The following is a 17,581-nucleotide window of genomic DNA, read 5'->3' as shown; positions in this document are numbered from 1 at the left end:
TAGCCTTTGAAAGCAAGTTCTGATAAAATGATTTCATTGAATCAGTGGTGACACAAGTTTAAAATAGGAAGAAAAAGGGACAAATGTGTTGGCTTTTAATTTCTGCAAATACAACCCCGTTCAGTTGTGCTTTGGGAGATAATTAGTAGATTTATCTGAGGCCAAAGTTAGCTTTCAGTTTCCAAACAAAAGTACTGGAAAAGATCTGGTCACTTATGAGTCCACCCCCTGTTGTCACTAATCTTAGGCTTTGGATCCAGTGCTCTTAAAAATGTATCTACATTTCTTGCTTACTTTGGCACATTTATCAACGCTTAGCTAAGCAGCCTCTAGATTCTTTTTTAGTCTGGGTGGTCATCGATTCTACTCCAGCAAATCTGGTTTCTGCCTTCTGCCTGGTTGCGCAGGTTTTGATGCTGTCTTGGATAGTCTTTATAGAGTCCTAAAGAGGAAAGTTTCTTGTTGATTTTATCCCCACCGGCTATTTGGACGTGTGTTTGCCATAAATAACGGCCATCTGGATCTCTGTTTCTAATATATATCAGACATTTCACCAGCTCTGATTTCTTCTACTCACGTGGTGTCTCAACTGCATGGCGGTGGTGGCTTCACTTAGTGAAGCGGTGCATTCTCTCTGCTGTAAGGTATAATAATGACGAATTATACTTCCGTCATTTCTCTTGTTCTCCGTGCCTTCCTTCAGGAAGATAAGTGTCAGGCATGAAAGTAACCATAGACCTCATGGAACCAAACACAGTCTGTAAGATTTTCTTAACATATAGGCCTGACTTGGCCTTTGACTGCATGTACCAGTCAGATGGGTCTGGTTCCACTGCCTTAAAGAAGGCTGAGAGGTGGGGTCTGTGCCGAGTGAGCTGTTGCAGAGAATGCTGACACCTCCCAACTCCCCCCTTTAAGCTCTCTGCTGCTCCCTTGCCCCAGCACATACTGAACGACCAGAGACTGAGAGCCCTGTGGTGGAAGCCAAACAGGTGTTGGCCTGTGCTGACGATAACTTTCAAGTCACCTCTGCAAAAGAATCCTGCCATCCCATCCAGCAGGAGCTGAGCCTACAGGGTGATCGTTCACGACTAACTCATTTCCTGCCCTTCAGCGTCGTCTCACACAGGTGACTCAGCTATCTTTAGAGTTCCTCTATAGCCCGTATAGCATGCACGCACTCTGCATTGCCATTATTTTCTACTTCTTTGTCTCCCTAGAGGCATGCGAGGAGCTCTCCTACAGGTAGGGATCCTGTCCTATTCACCTCTGCGTTCTCAGCACTCACGGTGGGGTCTGGCATTTGCAGGTACCCAATCAGTGCTTGTAACAGGACTGAAGCAAGAGAGGAGGTGCGTGTGAGGCAGGCAGAAACATAACGTCATAAAGTGCTAAGTATTCGCAGCTAAATTCATCCTTAATGAATTCAGCTACTTTTATTCCAGTCTGTGAGCCCTGCTCTTTCACTTAATAGACTCTCAGAATAATAACAAAGTCATCCGGTTTGTACTGCTTTGTCAAGAACTACTGTGATGGAAGTCCAGACAAATAAATGATGTTTGCTTCTCAAAATGCCTGAAAGGCATTTCCAGCCTGAGACTAAGTTTAATATTGTGGTATAAAGTAGTGATAAAGTTTCTCTGAGTGGGGTTGATGACCCCATAATTAAGGGCGCAGATCCTAAGAAAGCAGTGGGGATGCCGGGTAAAGCTACTTCAAGTTGACTCAGGGGATCTCATAGAAGAAATGCTTTCTCCCTGTATTGGGAACTCTCTGTTCTTTACACAAAGAGATTTGAGAATTAAAATTGATGTGGGATCTATCTTATTATTATGTCCAACAATCTGCTATTCTGATGACCAAGAAAGGGATGAATTGGAGTCAAACCACAGGAGATTTCCCCAGAGAAATGTGCAAATATAAAATTTAAAGCACTTGGGGTTTAATCTGTGATGTTATTGAGTTAGTCACCAAAAGGGTGTACTGCTTAGAAGGTCATTTTTACCAACCTACCACTAGAATAGATGAACAAGTTGATTCACCTCACACTAGTCAAATAACTGGACCTTTTTCTATTTCCTATAAGATGCCGTGTTTAACCCACACCTACGCCTACTTCGGGGCCTTCTCATATCAGAAAGACTTTAAAATAATTGTCTCACATTTAGGTTCCTTGTTACCACCCTTCTATGCAAAAAGGAATTGTCTGCTAGATGACTGCTATTCATGAAGGATTTTCTTGGTAGAGGAAAGTAGGTGAAGGTGCATCATCAGGTTCTTACACATCTCTACAGGAACAGTTCACAGTGAACGTGAAATGCCCCCAACAGTTGACCATAGTACAGTACTTGAATAATACCAGTAGCTTTCCTCTAGGTTCAAAGTACCTTATGGATAGGGATGATATCTTTTTCACTTTGGGTAAAAACATAACGATGATGATGATGACGATAATGATGATAAATGATAAATGATAATTTTCTTATTTGAAAATTTGTGATCCTGTGCTGTGTTCTTAATATTCAGCCTCCAGAAACAGATTTGAGAAAAGTAGGTAAAATTGGTTCATGAGAAAACCATCATCTTTAAACAAGGCTAATTATGACAGATTTTTAAAAAATTATTTTATGTCTATTCCTTTCATTGATATTTTTATGTATAAATCTTTCAGATTTATACTGAAAGATTAAACTACTTCCCACTGGAAACATGGCAAAATATCAAGATCCTAAATGCTAGTCATTTTAATAGTTTAGGATTTTTCATCTAAGTTACCTACAAATTAGACATTAGCCTCTTAGAGCCAGTCTGTAGGATGCAACATTTTAGGCAGATAACTATACCAGTATCTGTTAAAGCAAAATGGATTAATATCCATTGAATCCTTTTTATTCTTTTTGACCTGACACTTTGATCAAAAGGTGATTCACCATCTATACCCCTCACTCCCTTTGGGCCTTGGCCCACAATTGATCCCTAGGAAATCTTCCCTAATTAGCTAACTACACTCTGCTCTGATCAGCCTTTTGCCTTATACTCCCTCGGTATGGGTCTGGCACCCAGGTTGCCAGGGTTCTATTGTAACCATAAGTTCATTGATTTTGTGTGTGTGTGTGTGATTTATATTTTATATAGATGATATATAATATGCATGTGGTTCTCCTACTCTGTTCTCAGGCACGGTTGCTAGCATGGTCACGTGCAGTATCGCACTGGGCTCTTCCAGTATCTTCTCGTGTGCTTCAGAAGCTGCAAGCTGCTTAGTAAACAGCTGCTAGAGAGTTAACTTTTATCCTCCTCAGCTCCTTGACTGAAATCTACTGCCTTCTAGTAGATAAAAAAGGCTAAGTTATTAAAACTCAGGGGTAAGTTTTTCACTTAATTATCAGGTAGACAACTGACCTTTTCCTTTGAAGTACTGTGCTGAATTCATTCTTTTAGAAACTGCTTGTCTTAATTGTATCTTACTTATTGCTTCTGTCTAATAAAATCTGGCATGTGGGATACTGAGCCGATGGCATATTATATTCCGTGAACATTTAATTGAACATTTAGGCCATGCACCTGTACTCTTTGACTTGGTTTTCTGCCCTTTAACGATCCAGTTTTCTCCTTCATCTCTTACATTTGGAGCAATAAGAAAAATGTCGTGGCTTTTTTTTTTTACCCTTTCCGTAGCAGCATGCTTAGTTCTGAAAGAGTCAGACTGCACTTCTGCATGCCCTTGGTTAGCACACTTAAATTGTCAAAGTGTTGAATTTAGTGAACTATTTACATGTTCATATTTTTCAGCATTATATATAAGCATCCAAACTGCAAGCCACACCTTCCATGTACAGTCCTTTTGCCACATGACCAGCTGCCAAGGAGTGTGACTGTTTTTGTCCCTTTAGCCATCGCTGTCCCTTCTGTGTCTGCAGCACCTTTCCAAGACAAAGGAAACTTAAGAGCTTCCTTCCTGCCCAGATCAAGTCTCAAGCTTCCGATTCTAAAAGACCAAAATGGAAGAAGGGAGCCCCAGCACAGTGCAGGAAGGTACAGCCATCCTGCGTGGGTATATTGAGCTGCACAATGCCATCCAGAATCTGGCCCTTTCTACTTATCCATGGGCAGCCTTCATCCTCAGGCTCACAACAAGGCTGCTGGACCTCCAAGCATTACATGTGTAGTTCCAAGCAGGACCAATGGTGAAGAGAGAAGGCAAAAGTGCATTCCACCAGATTTTGCCTGCTATTAAAGCACTTTCCCAGAAGCCCCACCCAGTTACTTATATTTCCATTTCTTTGACCAGAATTAGCCTTAAGAGAGACTGGAAAATATACATTTTTTGTTGATCTGTTGTCATTCTGAACAAAACTGGGGTTCTGTTGATGAAAAATGAGGGAGAAGTGGGTATGGAGTAAGCAAGTAGATACATCTGCTTCAAGGATAATAAGTCTTTATAAAAATATCAAGTTAACCTTGACTGAATTTCAACTGAAACAACAATTAGGAAACTGGCACCATTTGTCTATAGCCTTAATTTCATAATCTAAGTTTTGAAGTAAAATTTTGCAGCATGTAAAGAAATATTATTTTTTTTTTACTATTTAAATAAATATTTGGATACTTTGACTTTCTCAAGCCCAACTCAGAAATAGAAAAATAATCATAAGAAATATTTAATTCTAAAAGTGACCTACAAAAATACATGGTGATTTTCCTACCAGGAAAGTATTTCCTCTTCTGAAAGTCTCCTACTGTATAAAATGGGATTAGGTATAAGAAGTAGTCATGGGACTATCGAAGCTGCCTCTCAGGAGTCCTTCAGTTCAGAAAGACCCAGATAGAGAGACAAATTGATCGCTTTCTATTGGATGTACAGAGCCATCATGCTTGTGTACTGGGCTTCATTCAGTATTCCTGGTAGGTGTTCAGGCAAAACACGTGGGCATTTTCCAGGTGAGTATGTTTCACCTGTGTTGGGGATTTTCCAGTACTGGTGCTGTTCAGTCTAATTTGACAGTGAGAATGTAAAACTTACACCAAAATATAGTAGAAGGGTATCAGCTGTCATCTTAATTCCATTTATTTTAGCTTTTATTCAGCTTATGCACTATTTCAGAAAGTGTCTGAACATATGATTAGGCAGAGCAGGCGGCTGCCAGTGTGATAAAATTCGGGAACTACAGGAAAGACCTCCCCCACAGACATGCCATCTGGGTCACGGTGAGCTGGAGGGCTGCTAAGGGGTGTAAGTTAAATGTATACTGTCTCTAAATGGAGGAGTTCATTTCAAGTTAATGTTCTATGAGATGTAAATATCTTGGAGCAAAAGAGTTTATCCAATTAATATTATGAGAATAGGCATTTGGGATAAAGGTGGAACCCAAGACAGATAAATTCTGGTAAAAGCAAAGTCCCAAACAAAGTAAAGCAATGGGACACTACAGGGAACCCCAGCCCACCTGGAAGCAGAGCTAAACATGCCCAAAGTGAGATTCTCCAAGCAAATGGAAAGGGACCAAGACATACTCTGCCTGCTTTACACCCATAAAAGTCCTGGAAGAAACATAGGCAGTGAGTGCCTTGACATTGGTCTTGGCAATTATTTTTTGGATTGACACCAAAAGCAAAAATCAACCTGGGGCTACTTCAAACTTTTAAAAAGCTTCAGCAAAGCAAGGAAAGTCAACAAAATGAAAAGGCAACCTACTGAATGGGAGAAAATGTTTGCAAATCATATACCTCTTAAGAGGTTAATATCCAAAATATATAAAGAACTCATATATCTCAATAGCAAAAAACCATCCAATTAAAAAATGGGCAGAGGAGCTGAATAGATGTTTTTCCAAAGAAGATGTACACATGGCCAGCAGGTACATGACAGGATTCCCAACATAACTAGTCATCAGGGAAATGCAAATTAAAGCCACAATGAGCTATCACCTTACACCTGTTAGGATGGTTATTATCAAAAAGACAAGAAATAACAAATAATGTGAAGATGTAGAGAAAAAGGGAACCCTTGTGCACCTGCTGGTGGGAATGAAAACTGGTGAAGCCACTATGGAAAACAGTATGGAGATCCCTCAAAAAATTAAAAATAGATAAATGAAATTAAAAGTACTCTAGATGGGATCAATAGCAGAATAACTGAGGCAGAAAAACAGATAAGTGACCTGGAAGATAAAATAGTGGAAATAACTACTGCAGAGCAGAATAAAGAAAAAAGAATGAAAAGAACTGAGGACAGTCTCAGAGACGTCTGGGACAACATTAAACGCACCAACATTCGAATTATAGGGGTTCCAGAAGAAGAAGAGAAAAAGAAAGGGACTGAGAAAACATTTGAAGAGATTATAGTTGAAAACTTCCCTAATATGGGAAAGGAAATAGTTAATCAAGTCCAGGAAGCACAGAGAGTCCCATACAGGATAAATCCAAAGAGAAATACGCCAAGACACATATTAATCAAACTGTCAAATATTAAATACAAAGAAAGCATATTAAAAGCAGCAAGGGAAAAACAACACATAACACGTAAGGGAATCCCCATTAGGTTAATAGCTGATCTCTTAGCAGAAACTCTGGAAGCCAGAGGGAATGGCAGGACATACTGAAAGTGATGAAGGAGAAAAACCTGAAACCAAGATTACTTTACCCAGCAAGGATCTCATTCAGATTTGATGGAGAAATTAAAACTTTTACAGACAAGCAAAAGCTGAGAGAGTTCAGCACCACCAAACCAGCTTTACAACAAATGCTAAAGGATCTTCTCTAGGCAAGAAACACAAGAGAAGGAAAAGACCTATAATAACGAACCCAAAACAATTTAGAAAATGGGAATAGGAACATACATATCGATAATTACCTTAAATGTAAATGGACTAAATGCTGCCACCAAAAGACACAGATTAGCTGAATGGATACAAAAACAAGACCCTTATATATGCTGTCTACAGGAGACCCACTTCAGACCTAGAGACACATACAGACTGAAAATAAGGGGATGGAAAAAGATATTCCATGCAAATGGAAACCAAAAGAAAGCTGGAGTAGCAATTCTCATATCACACAAAATAGACTTTAAAATAAGGACTATTAAAAGAGACAAAGAAGGACACTACATAATGATCAAGGGATCGATCCAAGAAGATATAACAATTGTAAATATTTATGCACCCAACATAGGAGCACCTCAATACATAAGGCAAATACTAACAGCAATAAAAGGGGAAATCGACAGTAACACATTCATAGTAGGGGACTTAAACACCCCACTTTCACCCATGGACAGATCATCCAAAATGAAAATAAATAAGGAAACACAAGCTTTAAATGATACATTAAACAAGATGGACTTAATTGATATTTATAGGACACTCCATCCAAAAACAACAGAATACACATTTTTCTCAAGTGCTCATGGAACATTCTCCAGGATAGATCATATCTTGGGTCACAAATCAAGCCTTGGTAAATTTAAGAAAATTGAAATTGTATCAAGTATCTTTTCTGATCACAACGCCATGAGACTAGATATCAATTACAGGAAAAGATCTGTAAAAAATACAAACACATGGAGGCTAAACAATACACTACTTAATAATGAAGTGATCACTGAAGAAATCAAAGAGGAAATCAAAAAATACCTAGAAACAAATGACAATGGAGACACAACGACCCAAAACCTATGGGATGCAGCAAAAGCAGTTCTAAGGGGGAAGTTTATAGCAATACAAGCCCACCTTAAGAAGCAGGAAACATCTCGAATAAACAACCTAACCTTGCACCTCAAGCAATTAGAGAAAGAAGAACCAAAAAACCTCAAAGCTACCAGAAGGAAAGAAATCACAAAAATCAGATCAGAAATAAATGAAAAAGAAATGAAAGAAACAATAGCAAAGATCAATAAAACTAAAAGCTGGTTCTTTGAGAAGATAAACAAAATAGATAAACCACTAGCCAGACTCATCAAGAAAAAAAGGGAGAAGACTCAAATCAATAGAATTAGAAATGAAAAAGGAGAGGTAACAACTGACACTGCAGAAATACAAAAGATCATGAGAGATTACTACAAGCAACTCTATGCCAATAAAATGGACAATCTGGAAGAAATGGACAAATTCTTAGAAATGCACAACCTGCCAAGACTGAATCAGGAAGAAACAGAAAATATGAACAGACCAATCACAAGCACTGAAATTGAAAGTGTGATTAAAAATCTTCCAACAAACAAAAGCCCAGGACCAGATGGCTTCACAGGCGATTTCTATCAAACATTTAGAGAAGAGCTAACACCTATCCTTCTCAAACTCTTCCAAAATATAGCAGAGGGAGGAACACTCCCAAATTCCTTCTACAAGGCCACCATCACCTTGATACCAAAACCAGACAAGGATGTCACAAAGTCAGAAAACTACAGGCCAATATCACTGATGAACACAGATGCAAAAATCCTCAAGAAAATACTAGCAAACAGAATCCAACAGCACATTAAAAGGATCATACACCATGACCAAGTGGGGTTTATTCCAGGAATGCAGGATTCTTCAATATATGCAAATCTATCAACATGATAAACCATATTAACAAATTGAAGGAGAAAAACCATATGATCATCTCAATAGATGCAGAGAAAGCTTTTGACAAAATTCAACGCCCATTTATGATAAAAACCCTGCAGAAAGTAGGCATAGAAGGAACTTTCCTCAACATAATAAAGGCCATATACGACAAACCCACAGCCAACATCATCCTCAATGGTGAAACACTGAAACCATTTCCACTAAGATCAGGAACAAGACAAGGTTGCCCACTCTCACCACTCTTATTCAATATAGTTTTGGAAGTTTTAGCCACAGCAATCAGAGAAGAAAAGGAAATAAAAGGAATCCAAATTGGAAAAGAAGTAAAGCTGTCACTATTTGCAGATGACATGATACTATACATAGAGAATCCTAAAGATGCCACCAGAAAACTACTAGAGCTAATCAATGAATTTGGTAAATCTGCAGGATACAAAATTAATGCACAGAAATCTCTTAAATACACTAATGATGAAAAATCTGAAAGTGAAATGAAGAAAACACTCCCATTTACCATTGCAACAAAAAGAGTAAAATATCTAGGAGTAAACCTACCTAAGGAGACAAAAGACCTGTATGCAGAAAATTATAAGACACTGATGAAAGAAATTAAAGATGATACAAATAGATGGAGAGATATACCATGTTCTTGGATTGGAAGAATCCACATTGTGAAAATGACTCTACTACCCAATGCAATCTATAGATTCAATGCAATCCCTATGAAACTACCACTGGCATTTTTCACAGAACTAGAACAAAAAATTTGCAATTTGTATGGAAACACAAAAGACCCCGAAAAGCCAAAGCAATCTTGAGAACGAAAAAAGGAACTGGAGGAATCAGGCTCCCTGACTTCAGACTATACTACAAAGCTACAGTTATCAAGACGGTATGGTACTGGCACAAAAACAGAAAGATGGATCAATGGAACAGGATAGAAAGCCCAGAGATAAACCCACGCACATATGGACACCTTATCTTTGATAAAGGTGGCAGGAATGTACAGTGGAGAAAGGACAGTCTCTTCAATAAGTGGTGCTGGGAAAACTGGACAGGTACATGTAAAAGTATGAGATTAGATCAGTCCCTAACACCATACACAAAAATAAGCTCAAAATGGATTAAAGACCTAAATGTAAGGCCAGAAACTATCAAACTCTTAGAGGAAAACATAGGCAGAACACTCTATGACATACATCACAGCAAGATTCTTTTTCACCCACCTCCTAGAGAAATGGAAATAAAAACAAAAATAAACAAATGGGACCTAATGAAACTTCAAAGCTTTTGCACAGCAAAGGAAACCATAAACAAGACCAAAAGACAACCCTAAGAATGGGAGAAAATATTTGCAAATGAAGCAACTGACAAAGGATTAATCTCCAAAATTTACAAGCAGCTCATGCAGCTCAATAACAAAAAAACAAACAACCCAATCCAAAAATGGGCAGAAGACCTAAATAGACATTTGTCCAAAGAAGATATACAGACTGCCAACAAACACCTGAAAGAAAGCTCAACATCGTTAATCATTAGAGAAATGCAAATCAAAACTACAATGAGATATCATCTCACACCAGTCAGAATGGCCATCATCAAAAAATCTAGAAGCAATAAATGCTGGAGAGGGTGTGGAGAAAAGGGAACAGTCTTGCACTGCTGGTGGGAATGTGAATTGGTACAGCCACTATGGAGAACAGTATGGAGGTTCCTTAAAAAACTACAAATAGAACTACCATATGACCCAGCAATCCCACTACTGGGCATATACCCTGAGAAAACCGTAATTCAAAAAGAGTCATGTACCAAAATGTTCATTGCAGCTCTATTTACAATAGCCCGGAGATGGAAACAACCTAAGTGCCCATCATCGCATGAATGGATAAGGAAGATGTGGCACATATATACAATGGAATATTACTCAGCCATAAAAAGAGACGACATTGAGCTATTTGTAATGAGGTGGATAGACCTAGAGTCTGTCATACAGAGTGAAGTAAGTCAGAAAGAAAAAGACAAATACTGTATGCTAACACATATATATGGAATTTAAGGAAAAAAAAAATGTCATGAAGAACCTAGGGGTAAGGCAGGAATAAAGACACAGTCCTCCTAGAGAACGGACTTGAGGTTATGGGGAGGGGGAAGGGTGAGCTGTGACAGGGCAAGAGAGAGTTTTGGACATATACACACTAACAAACGTAGTAAGGTAGATAGCTAGTGGGAAGCAGCTGCATGGCACAGGGATATTGGCTCGGTGCTTTGTGACAGCCTGGAGGGGTGGGATAGGGAGGGTGGGAGGGAGGGAGACGCAAGAGGGAAGACATATGGGAACATATGTTTATGTATGACTGATTCACTTTGTTATAAAGCAGAAACTAACACACCATTGTAAAGCAATTATACCCCAATAAAGATGTTAAAAAAAAATTAAAAATAGAACTACTGTCTGATCCAACAGTTCCACTTCTATTCGTATTAACTAATTTGAAACACTAATTAGAAAAGATATATGCACTGCACCCCTGTGTCCATTGCAGCATTATTTACAACAGCCAAATAGCCAAGACATGGAAACAACCTAAATGTTGTCGATGGATGAATAAAGAAAAGGTGGGGTATATATATACATATACACACACACACACACACATATATGTATGTAAAATGGACTATTATTCAGCTGTAAAAAAGAATGAAGTCATTCCATTTGCAACATGTGGATGGACCTTGAGGCATTATGCTAAGTGAGATAAGTCAAATAGTAAAAGATAATTTCTGTGTGATCTCTTTTATATGTGAAACCGAAAAACAAACAACTGAGCTCCTGGATATGGAAAACAGATTGGGGGTTACCTGAGGTGAGGGTAGGGGGCAAAATGGGTGAAGGGAGTCACAAGGTATAGATTTCATTACAAAATGAATAAATCATGGGGATGTAATATACAACATGATGACTATAGTTAATAATACTGTATTGCATGTTTGAAAGTGGCTAGGAGAGTCAATCTTAAAATATCACAAGAAAAATTTTGTAACTATGTAGGCTGATGGATTTTAAATGGACTTATTTTGATGATCATTTTGCAGCATATACAAATATTGAATCATTACATTGTACACATGAAACTAATATAATGTCAGTTATACCTCAGTCAAGAAAATGAAAGTATCAGTTATCTGTATATGTTTTATTCTTTTATCAGACAACCTTGCTGAAGATAATTCCTCTGGGCTCTAACAGAATGTTTCTTCATTTATGTGTTATTACAGTGGATAAATTTGTTGGAATGTTTCCAACATATTTCTTAATAAGCAAATGATAAAGCCAGTTTATATCTTTACATGCTTCCTGTATCCCCTCATGTTCTGCTTTCCACTGTGCACTTTTTAGGCCTTGCTTTGATTTTTCTCACTTTCAGCCATCTAGGCCAAATAATTTCTACAAGAAACATCTGCATTTCTTCTCATGACCATCTATCTGATTCCACACAATCTAATCCTCCTTTTCCCCAGTTTGTGTAGTCTCAGGATGAGATCACATCTAGTCGCTTACAGGTCATAACCCTAACTGCTTTAGGACTGAGTTACACTTCGAAACATGTTCCTAAAATCCTACCGCCAAAGAGCCTTTTGTTGTCATTGACAGGAGTATTGGAAGTCTTTGGTGAAACATGGAATTCAACACACAAGATTTGTTGTGTGTTAGACTCTCTGCTGAGTATTCGCAGATTCATCTCAGTAACGAATTATAGCAGCACCGTAGGGAAAGGATTCAGAACTTTGCAAACCATGAGAAGAAAAAGTCATTCACCAAGATTGGAAGAGGAAATGTTCTCTTTTGATCTCTCTCCCCCCACTCCAATCAGAGGAACGGGAAGATAGAAGGTGTTAAATAAGCCAAGTATTTTACTTTTTGTTCAAAAATTTGATCTCTTTATTTGGCTTTTGCTGATCTGAGCTACAACCAATACTTTTTTAAAGGAGTTTTTTTTTTTAAATTGGAGTACAGTTGCTTTACAGTATTGTGCAACATTGTATTAGTTTATACTGTAAAGCAAAGTGAATCAGCTATACATATACATATATCCCCTCTTTTTTGGATTTCCTTCTCATTTAGGTCACTGCAGAGCACTGAGTAGAGTTCCCTGTGCTATACGGTAGGCTCTTATTAGTTTGTTGTTTTTCTGTAGGTGCAAGCCAGTTACGACGTGACACGCTATGAAAATATTTTCTCTGTTTTCTGCGTTCTGGAACAACTTCTTCAGAAGGAAACCGAAGAAGGCAACGCTTCAAAAATGGGGCATGAGGACCAAGAAATCAAGAAATTTCTTCAGAAGCATGATGAAACTATTTTGCAACTCTCTGATGCATTTCCTTTATTTACTTTTTATTTATGGAGACTGGGCACTCTCTTGAACTCAGTAGAGACAGGAACTGTTGAAAATAACTCACTTCCTTAGCAATTTACCAAATATCAGAAGCATACTAAAGTTGAAATTATTGAAGATCTTGTGCTTAACAGATTTTCAAGAATGTTTTTAAATGAGCATTTTAAATGCATCTCTAAATATAATCATTAATTCAATTTAATAGTCTTAAATTGTGTATAAAAGATTATTAGTCATATTTCTATACTAAAATCAGCCAGTTTCAGTTGAGAATGCCCTCCTTATTCTTACGGAACGATACCTTACAATATGTTACTCAATAGAGTCTAGCTCTGTTATTCTCTAAAATGGACCATTAATTGTCTTTTATTAAAAAATGAGATTTTAAAAGATTTTCATGTAATAGATGCTAAAAGGTAACAGACGAGATCTTATGTTTTGTTACTTTATCAACAGAGCATTTAAAATAAGTGGTTATAAATGAGATTTTTTTTTTTTGCAGTACGCGGGCCTCTCACTGTTGTGGCCTCTCCTGTTGCCAGAGCACAGGCTCTGGACGCGCAGGCTCAGCGGCCATGGCTCACGGGCCCAGCCGCTCCACAGCACGTGGGATCTTCCTGGACCAGGGCACGAACCCGTGTCCCCCACATTGGCAGGCGGACTCTCAACCACTGCGCCACCAGGGAAGCCCAATAAGATTTTTTTTTAACTTTTCTTTCTTAAATAGTTTCACTTATATAATTTTCTGTTGTCTTAGAGGGGACTCAATGTAGAAGGAGAAAAGTTCTTAACATTTGTAAACCTAATGGCCTTTAATTTCACAAAATCAACATATTTGTCAAGTCCTTTTGAAAGTACTAGTTGCTAAAAATGTTTGGTTTTCAACAAATTGTTTGTTTCGATTCTGTTGATTATATAAAACATTCCTGTTGTTAAAATGTAGTTTTTATGTGTAATTAAGTCTAACATCTGTCTAGAAATATACTTTATATTTATTGAAAGTATATTTATACTTATGAACATATTCGTTGAATTTTCCAGTCACACAATTTCATTGACTTTCATTCAATTATTAAAATCATAAACAACTAACTTAATGAGAACACATTATTTACTTTCCTATAGTGCAATTTAAGGCACAAAAAATACAAATTTGCTTTATTAATTGTATGTGATATTGTATATAAGTTAATTACCATTTCTGAATGTCACTGGTATTAAAAAACAATTTATATAAAATTGTATCATTATCTGACACACATTTGTGGAGTTATTTCTAGCTTTCTATCACTAGAAAAGATAAAGCCTTTTTTATAATACTGAAACAAAATGTATTATGTAACAAAGAACCACAAAATCTTAGTGGTATACAGCAATAAGTCTTTCTTCTCAGCTATCTGTAGGTTGCTACAGGGTCAGTTCATCTGGGCGCTGCTGGAAAACTCTCCTGCATTGGCAGCTCCCACTGGGCAAGGTTCCATTTTACAGATTGGGCTTTGTTCTCTTCCACATGTGCTTACCCTGGGCAAGAGCAAAAGGGCTCGGCTGAGAAATCACACACTGTTACTCCTGCCCACATGCCTGGGCCGAGTTACTTCAAAGGGTCAAGCCCAGAGGAAAGAGACAGGGAAGTACCCTCCACCTTGAGTGGAATATGATTGACACATAGGAAATGATGTTGGCCTCTTATTTGTCTTTCATTTAATATGAAAGTGCTCTAAGTTGTTTTAAGAATCAACTACTGGGCTTCCCTGGTGGCGCAGTGGTTAAGAGTCCGCCTGCCGATGCAGGGGACACGAGTTCGGGCCCCAGTCTGGGAAGATCCCACATGCCGCGGAGCAGCTGGGGCCATAAGCCATGGCCGCTGAGCCTGCACGTCCGGAGCCTGTGCTCCGCAACGGGAGACGCCACAGCAGTGAGAGGCCCGCGTACCACCAAAAAAAAAAAAAAAAAAAAAGAACTACTAGGACGAGGGGAAGATGGGAGAAGAGTAAGAGGCAGAGATCACCTTCCTCCCCACAGATACACCAGAAATACATCTACATGTGGAACAACTCCTACAGGACACCTACTGAACACTGGCAGAAGACCTCAGACCTCCAAAAATGCAAGAAACCCCCCACGTACCTGGGTAGGGCAAAAGAAAAAAGAAAAAACAGAGACAATAGGGACGGGACCTGCACCAGTGGGAGGGAGCCACGAAGGAGGAAAGGTTTCCACACACTAGGAAGCCCCTTCGTGAGCGGAGACTGCGGGTGGCGGACGGGGGGCCTTCAGAGCCGCAGAGGAGACAACAGCAACAGGGGTGCGGAGGGCAAAGCGGAGAGATTCCTGCACAGAGGATCCGTGCCAACCAGCACTCACCAGCCCGAGAGGCTTGTCTGCTCACCCGCCGGGGCGGGTGAGGCTGGGAGCTGAGGCTCGGGCTTCGGTCGGAGCGCCGGGAGAGGACTGGGGTTGGTGGCTTGAATACAGCCTGCAGGGGGCTAGTGCACCATGGCTAGCCGGGAGTCCAGGAAAAGTCTGGATCTGCCGAAGAGGCAAGAGACTTTTTCTTGCCTTTTTGTTTCCTGGTGCACGAGGAGAGGGGATTCAGAGTGCCGCTTAAACGAGCTCCAAAGATGGGTGCGAGACGCGGCTAAAAGCGCGGACCCCAGAGACGGGCATGAAACACTAAGGCTGCTGCTGCTACCACCAAGAAGCCTGTGTGCGAGCACAGGTCACTGTCCACACCTCCCCTCCCGGGAGCCTGTGCAGCCCGCCACTGCCAGGGTCCCGGGATACACGGACAACTTCCCCGGCAGATCGCACGGCAGGCCTCAGGCTGGTGCAATGTCATGCCGGTCTCTGCCGCCGCAGGCTCGCTCCGCACTCCGTACCCCTCCCTCCCTCCGGCCTGAGTGAGACAGAGCCCCTGAATCAGCGGCTACTTTAACCCCGACGTGTCTGAGCGAAGAACAGATGCCCTCCGGCGACCTACACGCAGAGGCGGGGCCAAATCCAAGCTGAGCCCCCGGAGCTGTGCGAACAAAGAAGAGAAAGGGAAATCTCTCCCAGCAGCCTCAGAAGCAGCGGATTAAAGCTCCACAATCAACTTGATGTACCCTGCATCTGTGGAATACATGAATAGACAACAAATCATCCCAAATTGAGGAGGTGGAGTTTGAGAGCAAGATTTATGATTTTTTCCCCTTTTCCTCTTTTTGTGAGTGTGTATGTGTATGCTTCTGTGTGTGAGATTTTGTCTGTATAGCTTTGCTTCCACCATTTGTCCTAGGGTTCTATCCGTCTGTTTTTTTTTTCTTCCTTTCTTTCTTTTTTTCTTTCAAAAATTTTTTTTTTCTTAATAATTATTTTTTATTTAATCTTACTTTATTTTCTTCTATCTTCTTTCTTTCTTTTCTTTTCTTTCCATTTCTTCCAACTTATTCTCCCTTTTATTCTGAGCCGTGTGGATGCAAGGCTCTTGGTGCTGCACCCAGGAGTCAGTGCTGTGCCTCTGAGGTGGGAGAGCCAAGTTCAGGACACTGGTCCACAAGAGACCTCCCAGCTCCACATAATATCAAATGGTGAAAATCTCCCAGAGATCTCCATCTCAACACCAGCACCCAGCTTCACTCAATGACCAGCAAGCTGACACACTATGCCAAACAACTAGCAAGACAGGAACACAACCCCACCCATTACCAGAGAGGCTGCCTAAAATCATAAGTCCACAGACACCCCAAAACACACCACCAGACGTGGACCTGCCCACCAGAAAGACAAGATCCAGCCTCATCCACCAGAACACAGGCACTAGTCCCCTCCACCAGGAAGCCTACACAACCCACTGAACCAACTTTAGCCACTGGGGATAGACATCAAAAACAACGGGAACTACGAACCTGCAGCCTGCAAAAAGGAAACCCCAAACACAGTAAGATAAGCAAAATGAGAAGACATTAAAACACACCGCAGATGAAGGAGCAAGATAAAAACCCACCAGACCTAACAACTGTAGAGGAAATAGGCAGTCTACCTGAAAAAGAATTCAGAATAATGATAGTAAAGATGATCCAAAATCTTGGAAATAGAATAGACAAAATGCAAGAAACATTTAACAAGGACCTAGAAGAACTAAAGATGAAATAAGCAATGATGAACACAATAAATGAAATGAAAAATACTCTAGATGGGATCAATAGCAGAATAACTGAGGCAGAAGAACAGATAAGTGACCTGGAAGATAAAATAGTGGAAATAACTACTGCACAGCAGAATAAAGAAGAAAAGAATGAAAAGAACCGAGGACAGTCTCAGAGACCTGTGGGACAACATTAAACGCACCAACATTCGAATTATAGGGGTTCCAGAAGAAGAAGACAAAAAGAAAGGGACTGAGAAAATATTTTAAGAGATTATAGTTGAAAACTTCCCTAATACAGTAAAGAAATAGTTAATCAAGTCCAGGAAGCACAGAGAGTCCCATACAGGATAAATCCAAGGAGAAACACACCAAGACACATATTAATCAAACTGTTCAAAAATTAAATACAAAGAAAACATATTAAAAGCAGCACGTAAAAACAACTAATAACACACAAGGGAATCCCCATAAGGTTAACAGCTGGTACT

The 17,581-nt window shown here is 39.7% G+C and overlaps 1 protein-coding gene across 1 annotated transcript in view; it reads left to right on the top strand.

The window, feature by feature from the left end:
• Positions 1 to 13,456, top strand: part of MEI4 (meiotic double-stranded break formation protein 4) — a 202,866-nt gene extending 189,410 nt beyond the window's left edge. The window contains exon 6 of the mRNA XM_067702735.1: positions 12,767 to 13,456. Within this exon, the coding sequence (XP_067558836.1) occupies positions 12,767 to 13,036 (270 nt within the window). The 3' untranslated portion in view covers positions 13,037 to 13,456. The remainder of the gene's footprint in view (positions 1 to 12,766) is intronic.
• Positions 13,457 to 17,581: the final 4,125 nt, after the last annotated feature.

Source organism: Pseudorca crassidens, chromosome 13 (genome assembly GCF_039906515.1).
Source record: "Pseudorca crassidens isolate mPseCra1 chromosome 13, mPseCra1.hap1, whole genome shotgun sequence".
Taxonomy (NCBI): Eukaryota; Metazoa; Chordata; class Mammalia; order Artiodactyla; family Delphinidae; genus Pseudorca; species Pseudorca crassidens.
This window is presented reverse-complemented; position numbering and strand designations above follow the sequence as displayed.